The sequence below is a fragment of the Microcaecilia unicolor genome, chromosome 10, assembly GCF_901765095.1.
Source record: "Microcaecilia unicolor chromosome 10, aMicUni1.1, whole genome shotgun sequence".
Lineage (NCBI taxonomy): Eukaryota > Metazoa > Chordata > Amphibia > Gymnophiona > Siphonopidae > Microcaecilia > Microcaecilia unicolor.
The window spans coordinates 71,666,892-71,679,196 of NC_044040.1; the positions used below are offsets into that span (position 1 = coordinate 71,666,892).

The 12,305-nt window shown below is 48.4% G+C and overlaps 1 protein-coding gene across 1 annotated transcript in view; it reads right to left on the reverse strand.

Annotated features, from left to right (window-relative positions):
- The window catches only part of SCAF11 (SR-related CTD associated factor 11), a 580,274-nt gene that overhangs the window by 71,480 nt on the left and 496,489 nt on the right, over positions 1–12,305 (reverse strand). The window contains exon 13 of the mRNA XM_030217091.1: positions 2,865–3,226. Coding sequence (XP_030072951.1) covers positions 2,865–3,226 — 362 coding nt within the window. The remainder of the gene's footprint in view (positions 1–2,864; positions 3,227–12,305) is intronic.

Consider the following 12,305-nt stretch of genomic DNA (forward strand, 5'->3'; position numbering starts at 1 on the left):
GTAAAATGGAATGGAGGGAGGCTGCTGAAAAGCCCTCTTCCAAGGGTAGGGAGCTGGACAGAGGGGAGGCAACTGCGCAGGCAACTCCAAGTGCCTCCTCTTCACAGACTCTAAAAAAAAAGGGAGTAGCAGCTGAAGTCTCCTGAGCTATCCCCCCCCTACATCCTGAGACCACCGCAGCAAAAAAGCCCGATGAAGCAGAAGCACAAATTCAGGGGAGACCAGGAGCAAGATCATAAGCTGAAGCAGCAGCTGCTGCATTAGCTGAAGCTGGAGCACAGCCTGATAATGATTCAGCCCCTCCCAAGTCCGAAATGGCTGCCGGTGCACTCCTGATAAAGACTGAGGAGAGGCAGACTGCACTGTGCCATTACTGCTGAGGTAAGCTGAGCCAAAAACCTTCCTCTACACTACCCCTGTCCAGTAAACTCACCCCAAAGTTGATAAATCCTAGCGGGAAGGAAACCAGACCAAAAACAAAAGTGGAGGTAAAACTGCAGCAACACCCAAAAGCAATAAAAGATTTAAAGGAGTATTCATCCCAGCTGCAAAGTGCCTGCCATGTGCCTCAGAAATACTCTCTGTGAGGCAAACTGCTGGGCTTCAGTGCTCTCAATTCCGTCCGAGGGAAAACCACTCACCACAGGATACTGTGAGCTGCAGGCAAAATCCTCTCTTTATATTTTTAAGTGAGGAAGAAGAGATACGCAGTAGGAGGGATCTGGTACCATCAGATGTACCCCCAGATGGCACCGATGCAGCCTAAGACCCCCTGGCTGTATAGAACCAGATAATCGAAACAGGAGCCAAATACACAAAATTCCAGGAACTGCTGGGAGACCGTTTGCCATCTGCTGAGATAGAGGAAAATACTGATTATCTAGGCTGCTCATCGTCTTATAGCAGAGTTCAGTATTGTCCTCTATATCCACCTGCTGGTAGATGGTCATAACCTGTTTGTCTTTGGATTTATCTGCTTGATGACAAGGATATTATTTTTCACATTACCATTTTTAGGACCCTGTATACCAAAGCTTAGCATGCACTAACAACATTAACGTGTGCTAATTGCTGTGCAGGCCATTTTATTCCTATGGGTCGAGTGGCACTTGCGCACGCTAATGTTTATTAGTGCGCACTAGATTTTAAGAAAACATGGCCTCTAGTGTTTAAAATGAACACTTTAGATGTTTAATTGGACTAAGTGCCCAACAAAAAGTAAAAGTGACTGACAGATTATTTAAATCTAAATCTAAACCTATGTAGCAGCAAATACTTTTATCAGGGTAAAAATTAATGACAGACAGACAAAGGTATCTCATATCTCTGATTTCAAACATCCCATCCTACGACCATTAAAATTATATCTACCCAACTTATCATCAAGGTAAACATTTATTAAGCTATCTTGAGGCAGTGAACAGGCTGTTCTGGATAACTGAATATCAGTGCATCCTGGCTAAACTTCAAGGTGTAGTTACAGAGCTGTGGATAAAAAAAAAAAAGAAAAAAAAAGAGCTTTACCACAGTGATATTTACTGCGGGAGTCACTAACCTATAATGCCTCAATACCACAGGTTCAGAACTCTCACAGTAAATGGGTTAAATTGAGTTAATGTAGTAGGTAACATCGCATGTTCCTGGCTTTAGTAACACATAGTGGGAGAAACTAGGGGCTCGCTATCTCTTAAAGGGGCTGTCTAAAAATAACCAAATGTAGTACCCCCCCCCCCCCCCCCCCCACAACAGTATCTCTGAACTCCCCACCCTGAGCCTCTCTCAACATTCATGTTTTCCCCTCACCCTTGATTCCCTGGCACCTACCCGAGGTTTTGCAAGTGTCTAAGTGGTGGGCCAGTACATCCTTATTTGATAGCTTGACCCCAAACAGTAATACTGCAAGATTACCACTAGGGGCCAATTGCACCATTTTGAACCTAGGCATATGATGGGGCAGGAACAACCGGGGATCACTTCTGCCCCTTTAAAAAGCTTTCTGAGTTATTCAATTCGAATAAGGAGGTGGTTTGCATTTATTTGCATGCTTTGCTTGCACTGCGAAAATGTGTGTTAAGGGTAAAAAAAAGTTTTTATTTAACATGTGCTATTTAGGCAAAATTGTGCATTAGTCACAATTCACATTAGTAACTAACCCCCAAATCAGGTAAGTCAGTCCAACAAAATATCCATTCTAAAGTTAACTGAAAAAGTTGGATAATTTTATTTACTTAAACTGGTTGCACTAGAATTGACTGAAATTAAATTGACTTGATGTGATAAAGGATAAATACAAAGGATCAACGTTTCTGTTGCTGTGATCCCTCATTTTATCTTTCCTACACATATGGACTCTACCATGTGAGTTTTATTATGACAAACATTTGTGAAAATCATGTAGACATGCATTATATTAATGACATACAGAATCTTATATGCACTATTGTATTGTAATTGTTATGGTATCAACCATCAAGTCACTAATGAGTAAGCCTAAGCATGTTATATACAAATTACAGGCAGACTATGCTGATTTTTCTGCTCTAACTATGATAAGTTGAAGAATAGGAAAAATAGTCAGGAATGGCGAAAAAATAACTTTACTTGATTTCCACAATGACAAAACATAAGTCCATCATACCATTGTCTGTCGCTCTACTTAGATAAAACATAACATCAAATAAGGACACTAAATTTAAATGACTTGAGACCTTTTTTTAAACTGAGGTAAGGCTAGGAAAAGTTTGAATATATGTTATTTTGCTTTTTTGGTGCAAGAACATGCTCCTATGAGCTGTGTTAAAACCCATCTAAAATACACTGAAAGCAATACTTATACACTCAAAATTCACGTCTAAGAAACATACCTGTAGCTGTTTTCCTTCTGGTTGAGAAGTAATGTAGCTGACTTGCTGAGATGGTGGGGGAGGGGGTGGTGGTGGTGGTGGTATTCCCTGAGGTGCATTGGTAGATGCAGATACCTGCATGAGAGGCACTGCTGGATGGAGATGCAAGGGGAGCTGAGGATGAAGGTTAAATGGAGTGTGTTGGATGTTCATCAATGGAGGAGGAGGGGGAGGAGGAACACCCACAGGATATGGAAAAATATTCATAGGCTGGTGTTGTGCATTCATTTGTGGTGGCATTACATTCATTTGTGGCTGCATCATATTTACAGGTAGCTGAGAGCCATCACCTTGTTGATTTGCTTGGTCACTGATATTTGGATCTATAAAATTAAGAAAATATTTTAGAATGTATACTGCTTGAGCTATATATCAACTCTACTATATATATGTTAAATCATTTTACTAAAAAATCAATAAACAATCATAAAGAATAATGTCTCATTTGTCCACTGTTTATACATTTCTCAATCCTAAGTTACCCCTTCCCCCAGATCAGGTTAAAGAGCCAAACACTTATGCTACAGAAGAGATGATAACATTTCTATGCAAAAAAGCCAGGAAAGTGAACTGTCATACCCTTATAAGAGAAAAAGGCCTTGTGTTTTATAGCCTTCCCATCAATTACAAGTCCCTTACCTTAAACCAATGACTATTAACCTTCCCATATTCTCCCACCACAGAACAAAATAAATAAAGACCCATGCACGCCAAGGTTCAAGAATCCTCCACTCCCACTCAAATTTACAATGTGTTCAAGATAAAACCCCTAACCCTATGACTGAGGGAGTCTATACAGTGGTGGAAATAAGTATTTGATCCCTTGCTGATTTTGTAAGTTTGCCCACTGACAAAGACATGAGCAGCCCATAATTGAAGGGTAGGTTATTGGTAACAGTGAGAGATAGCACATCACAAATTAAATCCGGAAAATCACATTGTGGAAAATATATGAATTTATTTGCATTCTGCAGAGGGAAATAAGTATTTGATCCCCCACCAACCAGTAAGAGATCTGGCCCCTACAGACCAGGTAGATGCTCCAAATCAACTCGTTACCTGCATGACAGACAGCTGTCGGCAATGGTCACCTGTATGAAAGACACCTGTCCACAGACTCAGTGAATCAGTCAGACTCTAACCTCTACAAAATGGCCAAGAGCAAGGAGCTGTCTAAGGATGTCAGGGACAAGATCATACACCTGCACAAGGCTGGAATGGGCTACAAAACCATCAGTAAGACGCTGGGCGAGAAGGAGACAACTGTTGGTGCCATAGTAAGAAAATGGAAGAAGTACAAAATGACTGTCAATCGACAAAGATCTGGGGCTCCACGCAAAATCTCACCTCGTGGGGTATCCTTGATCATGAGGAAGGTTAGAAATCAGCCTACAACTACAAGGGGGGAACTTGTCAATGATCTCAAGGCAGCTGGGACCACTGTCACCACGAAAACCATTGGTAACACATTACGACATAACGGATTGCAATCCTGCAGTGCCCGCAAGGTCCCCCTGCTCCGGAAGGCACATGTGACGGCCCGTCTGAAGTTTGCCAGTGAACACCTGGATGATGCCGAGAGTGATTGGGAGAAGGTGCTGTGGTCAGATGAGACAAAAATTGAGCTCTTTGGCATGAACTCAACTCGCCGTGTTTGGAGGAAGAGAAATGCTGCCTATGACCCAAAGAACACCGTCCCCACTGTCAAGCATGGAGGTGGAAATGTTATGTTTTGGGGGTGTTTCTCTGCTAAGGGCACAGGACTACTTCACCGCATCAATGGGAGAATGGATGGGGCCATGTACCGTACAATTCTGAGTGACAACCTCCTTCCCTCCGCCAGGGCCTTAAAAATGGGTCGTGGCTGGGTCTTCCAGCACGACAATGACCCAAAACATACAGCCAAGGCAACAAAGGAGTGGCTCAGGAAGAAGCACATTAGGGTCATGGAGTGGCCTAGCCAGTCACCAGACCTTAATCCCATTGAAAACTTATGGAGGGAGCTGAAGCTGCGAGTTGCCAAGCGACAGCCCAGAACTCTTAATGATTTAGAGATGATCTGCAAAGAGGAGTGGACCAAAATTCCTCCTGACATGTGTGCAAACCTCATCATCAACTACAGAAGACGTCTGACCGCTGTGCTTGCCAACAAGGGTTTTGCCACCAAGTATTAGGTCTTGTTTGCCAGAGGGATTAAATACTTATTTCCCTCTGCAGAATGCAAATAAATTCATATACTTTCCACAATGTGATTTTCCGGATTTAATTTGTGATGTGCTATCTCTCACTGTTACCAATAACCTACCCTTCAATTATGGGCTGCTCATGTCTTTGTCAGTGGGCAAACTTACAAAATCAGCAAGGGATCAAATACTTATTTCCACCACTGTATAAGGAAACTCTACTGTATATAAACATATGTATAAATATACCAACTTTGACTAAGGAGCTCATATTCAACGCACTCAGACTTTAAGTGCTTTGAAAACACACCTCTATATGACCTACATCCTGCCACAGTGTGAATGAAAGGCAGAATACTTTAATAAAAGATACTTCAGTTCTAAAATTCTGAATCTTATGTCTGCTTTTTTCTTTTCTTTCTAAAACTATTTTTCTCCTTCTACCAAACGTACACAGAAAAATATATACATGTAAAGCGAATGCTACATATCTGTAGAAGGTATTCTCCGAGGACAGCAGGCTGATTGTTCTCACTGATGGGTGACGTCCACGGCAGCCCCTCCAATCGGAAACTTTACTAGCAAAGGCCTTTGCTAGTCCTCGCGCGCCGATGTGCACCGCACATGCGCGGCCGTCTTCCCGCCCGAACCGGCTCGTGTTCGTCAGTCCCGTATGTAGCAAGACAAAGACAAGGGACGACACAACTCCAAAGGGGAGGCGGGCGGGTTTGTGAGAACAATCAGCCTGCTGTCCTCGGAGAATACCTTCTACAGGTATGTAGCATTCGCTTTCTCCGAGGACAAGCAGGCTGCTTGTTCTCACTGATGGGGTATCCCCTAGCCCCCAGGCTCACTCAAAACAACAAACATGGTCAATTGGGCCTCGCAACGGCGAGGACATAACTGAGATTGACCTAACAACTTATCCAACTAACTGAGAGTGTAGCCTGGAACAGAATAAAAATGGGCCTAGGGGGGTGGAGTTGGATTCTAAACCCCGAACGGATTCTGAAGCACTGACTGCCCGAACCGACTGTCGCGTCGGGTATCCTGCTGCAGGCAGTAATGAGATGTGAATGTGTGGACAGATGACCACGTCGCAGCTTTGCAAATCTCTTCAATAGTGGCTGACATCAAGTGGGCCACCGACGCTGCCATGGCTCTAACATTATGAGCCGTGACATGACCCTCAAGAGCCAGCCCAGCCTGGGCGTAAGTGAAGGAAATGCAATCTGCTAGCCAATTGGATATGGTGCGTTTCCCCACAGCCACTCCCCTCCTGTTGGGATCAAAAGAAACAAACAATTGGGCGGACTGTCTGTTGGGCTGTGTCCACTCCAGATAGAAGGCCAATGCTCTTTTGCAGTCCAATGTGTGCAGCTGACGTTCAGCAGGGCAGGAATGAGGACGGGGAAAAAATGTTGGCAAGACAATTGACTGGTTCAGATGGAACTCTGACACAACCCTCGACAAGAACTTAGGGTGAGTGCGGAGGACTACTCTGTTATGATGAAATTTGGTGTAAGGGGCCTGGGCTACCAGGGCCTGAAGCTCACTGACTCTACGAGCTGAAGTAACTGCCACCAAGAAAATGACCTTCCAGGTCAAGTACTGGCAGGAGTTCAGTGGCTCAAAAGGAGGTTTCATCAGCTGGATGAGAACGACATTGAGATCCCATGACACTGTAGGAGGTTTGACGGGGGGCTTTGACAAAAGCAAACCTCTCATGAAGCGAACAACTAAAGGCTGTCCTGAGATCGGCTTACCTTCCACACGGTAATGGTATGCACTGATTGCGCTAAGGTGAACCCTTACAGAGTTGGTCTTGAGACCAGACTCAGACAAGTGCAGAAGGTATTCAAGCAGGGTCTGTGTAGGACAAGAGCGAGGATCTAGGGTCTTGCTGTCACACCAGACGGCAAACCTCCTCCATAGAAAGAAGTAACTCCTCTTAGTGGAATCTTTCCTGGAAGCAAGCAAGACACGGGAGACACCCTCTGACAGACCCAAAGAGGCAAAGTCTACGCTCTCAACATCCAGGCCGTGAGAGCCAGAGACTGGAGGCTGGGATGCAGAAGCGCCCCTTCGTCCTGTGTGATGAGGGTCGGAAAACACTCCAATCTCCACGGTTCTTCGGAGGACAACTCCAGAAGAAGAGGGAACCAGATCTGACGCGGCCAAAATGGAGCAATCAGCATCATGGTGCCTCGGTCTTGCTTGAGTTTCAACAAAGTCTTCCCGACCAGAGGTATGGGAGGATAAGCATACAGTAGACCTTCCCCACAGTCCAGGAGGAAGGCATCCGATGAAAGCCTGCCGTGGGCCTGAAGTCTGGAACAGAACTGAGGGACCTTGTGATTGGCCTGAGATGCGAAGAGATCCACCAAGGGGGTGCCCCACACCTGGAAGATCTGGCGCACTACCTTGGAATTGAGCGACCACTCGTGAGGTTGCATGATCCTGCTCAACCTGTCGGCCAGACTGTTGTTTATGCCTGCCAGATATGTGGCTTGGAGCAACATGCCGTGACGGCGAGCCCAGAGCCACATGCTGACGGCTTCCTGACACAGGGGGCGAGATCCGGTGCCCCCCTGCTTGTTGATGTAATACATGGCAACCGGGTTGTCTGTCTGAATTTGGATAATTTGGTGGGACAGCCGATCTCTGAAAGCGTTCAGAGCATTCCAGACCGCTCGTAACTCCAGGAGATTGATCTGCAGATCGCGTTCCTGGAGGGACCAGCTTCCCTGGGTGTGAAGCCTATCGACATGAGCTCCCCACCCCAGGAGAGACGCATCCGTAGTCAGTACTTTTTGTGGCTGAGGAATTTGGAAAGGACGTCCCAGAGTCAAATTGGACCAAATCATCCACCAATACAGGGATTTGAGAAAACTCGTGGACAGGTGGATCACGTCTTCTAGATCCTCAGCAGCCTGAAACCACTGTGAAGCTAGGGTCCATTGAGCAGATCGCATGTGAAGGCGGGCCATGGGGCCCAGCAATCTCAACATCTGCAAAGCTGTGATCTGCTGGGACGCTCGCACCCGCGAGACGAGGGACAACAAGTTGTTGGCTCTCGTCTCTGGGAGATAGGCACGAGCCGTCCGAGAATCCAGCAGAGTTCCTATGAATTCGAGTCTCTGTACTGGGAGAAGATGGGACTTTGGATAATTTATCACAAACCCCAGTAGCTCCAGGAGGCGAATAGTCATCTGCATGGACTGTAGAGCTCCTGCCTCGGATGTGTTCTTCACCAGCCAATCGTCGAGATAAGGGAACACGTGTACTCCCAGCCTGCGAAGCGCCGCTGCTACTACAGCCAAGCACTTTGTGAACACTCTGGGCGCAGAGGCGAGCCCAAAGGGTAGCACACAGTACTGGAAGTGACGTGTGCCCAGCTGAAATCGCAGATACTGTCTGTGAACTGGCAGTATCGGGATGTGCGTGTAGGCGTCCTTCAAGTCCAGAGAGCATAGCCAATCATTTTCCTGAATCATGGGGAGAAGGGTGCCCAGGGAAAGCATCCTGAACTTTTCCTTGACCAGATATTTGTTCAGGGCCCTTAGGTCTAGGATGGGACGCATCCCCCCTGTTTTCTTTTCCACAAGGAAGTACCTGGAATAGAATCCCAGCCCTTCTTGCCCGGATGGCACGGGCTCGACCGCATTGGCGCTGAGAAGGGCGGAGAGTTCCTCTGCAAGTACCTGCTTGTGCTGGAAGCTGTAAGATTGAGCTCCCGGTGGGCAATTTGGAGGTTTGGAGGCCAAATTGAGGGTGTATCCTTGCCGGACTATTTGAAGAACCCAACGGTCGGAGGTTATAAGAGACCACCTTTGGTGAAAAACTTTCAACCTCCCCCCGACCGGCAGATCGCCCGGCACTGACACATTGATGTCGGCTATGCTCTGCTGGAGCCAGTCAAAAGTTCGCCCCCTGCTTTTGCTGGGGAGCCGAGGGGCCTTTCTGAGGCGCACGCTGCTGACGAGAGCGAGCGCGCTGGGGCTTAGCCTGGGCCGCAGGCTGTCGAGAAGGAGGATTGTACCTACGCTTACCAGAAGAGTAGGGAACAGTCTTCCTTCCCCCATAAAAACGTCTACCTGTGGAGGTAGATGCTGAAGGCTGCCGGCGGGAGAACTTGTCGAAAGCGGTATCCCGCTGGTGGAGCTGCTCTACCACCTGTTCGACTTTCTCTCCAAAAATATTGTCTGCTCGGCAAGGGGAGTCCGCAATCCGCTGCTGGATCCTATTCTCCAGGTCGGAGGCACGCAGCCATGAGAGTCTGCGCATCACCACACCTTGAGCAGCAGCCCTGGACGCAACATCAAAGGTATCATATACCCCTCTGGCCAGGAATTTTCTGCACGCCGTCAGCTGCCTGACCACCTCCTGAAATGGCTTGGCTTGCTCAGGAGGGAGCTTGTCCACCAAGCCGCCAACTGCCGCACATTGTTCCGCATATGTATGCTCGTGTAGAGCTGGTAAGACTGAATTTTGGCCACGAGCATAGAAGAATGGGTAGGCCTTCCTCCCAAAGGAGTCTAAGGTTCTAGAGTCCTTGCCCGGGGGCGCCAAAGCATGTTCCCTAGAACTCTTAGCCTTCTTTAGGGCCAGATCCACCACACCAGAGTCGTGAGGCAACTGAGTGCGTATCAGCTTTGGGTCCCCATGGATCCGGTACTGGGACTCGATCTTCTTGGGAATGTGGGGATTACTTAGAGGCTTGGTCCAGTTCGCCAGCAATGTCTTTTTTAGGACATGATGCATGGGTACTGTGGACGCTTCCTTAGGTGGAGAAGGATAGTCCAGGAGCTCAAACATTTCAGCCCTGGGCTCGTCCTCCACAACCACCGGGAAGGGGATGGCCGTAGACATCTCCCGGACAAAGGCAGCAAAAGACAGACTCTCGGGAGGAGAAAGCTGCCTTTCAGGGGAGGGAGTGGGATCAGAAGGAAGGCCATCAGACTCCTCGTCAGAGAAATATCTGATGTCCTCCTCCTCCTCCCACGAGGCCTCACCATCGGTATCAGACAGAAGCTCATGAACCTGTGTCTGAAGCCGTGCCCGGCTTGACTCCGTGGAAACACGGCCACGGTGGGAGCGTCGAGAGGTAGACTCACTCGCCAGCACCGGCGAAGCTCCGACCGCCGACGTCGTCGGGGAGCCTTCCTGGGAGGCGACCGCAGTCGGTACCGCAAGCGGCACCGATGTCGGAGACCTCACCCCGGGCAAGGGGCCAGCCGGCGCCTCACTCGACGGTACCAGTGGCGCAAGCACCCCCGGTACCGGAGGGTTAGGGCGCAACAGCTCTCCCAGGATCTCTGGGAGAACGGCCCGGAGACTCTCGTGCAGAGCGGCTGTGGAGAAAGACATGGAAGCCGATGCAGGCGTCGAGGTCAGGGTTTGTTCCGGGCATGGAGGCTGTTCCGGGCTGTCCAAGGTGGAGCGCATCGACACCTCCTGAACAGAGGATGAGCGGTCCTCCCGGTGCCGATGCCTACTGGGTGCCGACTCCCTCGGCGACCCAGAGCTCTCGGTACCGACGCGGGAAGGAGACTGGTGTTGATGCTTCTTTGATTTTTTCAAACGAAGCATGTCACCGGAGCTTCCCGGTACCGACGAGGAGGACGTAGAATCCAGCCGTCACTTCCTCGGGGCCGAGACCGAAGAAGGTCGGTCTCGGGGGGGGGGGGCTGTACCGCAGGAGCCCTCAGGGTAGGGGGAGACCCACCCGAAGGCTCACTGCCACCAGCAGAGGAATGGACAGCCCTCACCTGCACTCCAGTCGAAGCACCACCGTCCGACGACATCAGCACTACTGGAGGTCCCGGTACCACCGACGCCGACGCAGCCTTCCGATGTCTCGGTACCGACGATGTAGAGGGTCAATGCCTCGATGCAGTCAATGCCGAGATCGAAGGTCTTGGAGCTGTCGACATCGATGCACTCAATGCCCCCGGTGCTGTTGTCGACGAAGAGCCCGAGAACAACACGTTCCACTGGGCCAATCTCGCTACCTGAGTCCTTTTCTGTAAAAGGGCGCAAAGACTACAGGCCTGCGGGCGGTGCCCAGCCCCCAGACACTGAAGACACGACGCGTGCCTATCAGTGAGCGAGATTACCCGGGCGCACTGGGTGCACTTCTTGAAGCCGCTGGGAGACTTTGATGACATGGGCGGAAAAATCACGCCGGCGAAATCAAAACTCGTAATGGCGAAATAGGCACCAAAAATAGGAAGAGAAAATACCCGAACCGAGGCCCTAAAAAGGCCTACCCCGAAAGCGAAAGGAAACTTACGCGGGGCAAAAGCTGGAAACACGGGAAAAGGGTAAAGACCGTAAAAGTCTTTTTTTTTTTTTTTGCGAAAAACGCGAAGACGCGCGAGGGTCAACTTTGAGGGGCGTGAAACGGCGCAAAACACGACCGTCCCGAGCGCGGACAAAAGAAGACTGACGAACACGAGCCGGTTCGGGCGGGAAGACGGCCGCGCATGCGCTGTGCGCATCGGCGCGCGAGGACTAGCAAAGGCCTTTGCTAGTAAAGTTTCCGATTGGAGGGGCTGCCGTGGACGTCACCCATCAGTGAGAACAAGCAGCCTGCTTGTCCTCGGAGAAATATAAATAAACACACACTAAAGTACAGATTTTTTTTTTACAATTTCACAAAAATTCATAGCCTTGTCAAAACTGTTTTTGTACAGATTTGCACTTGACTCTTTCTCTAGTCATTTAGCAGCAATTCAGTGATATTTTACAAGTCCATCAAGAATAAAATAAAAACAAAACAAAAAACCCAAAAGCTACCAGGAGAGAATCTGGAGACAATTTTTAGGTCAGACTTCAGCTCCCATGATGGGGAAGGACATCCCAATCCTCACACAAAGATGGCCTAATGTAGGACACATTTTGGAGAAAGCCCTGGTATATGGGTCCTGTCTGAGGAACGTCACTGCAAATCACTGGTATAAGCATCAGGACAGAGATAAAATATGGGAAAAATCCTTGGGTAATTGTAAATGAAGTCTAATGCTTCTAAAAGTCCAGCAGCTACAATGAAGCTGGAAGCTCAATGATTAGAGGAAACTGCAGGGTCATACATTTTTTTGAAAATTATATGTGGAGGGGCATAATTGAACGAAAACGTCTATCTCCATGGGCGTTTATCTCAGAGAACGGGTCCGTGAAGGGGCAGACTGAACCGTATTTTCAAAAAAAATAGACA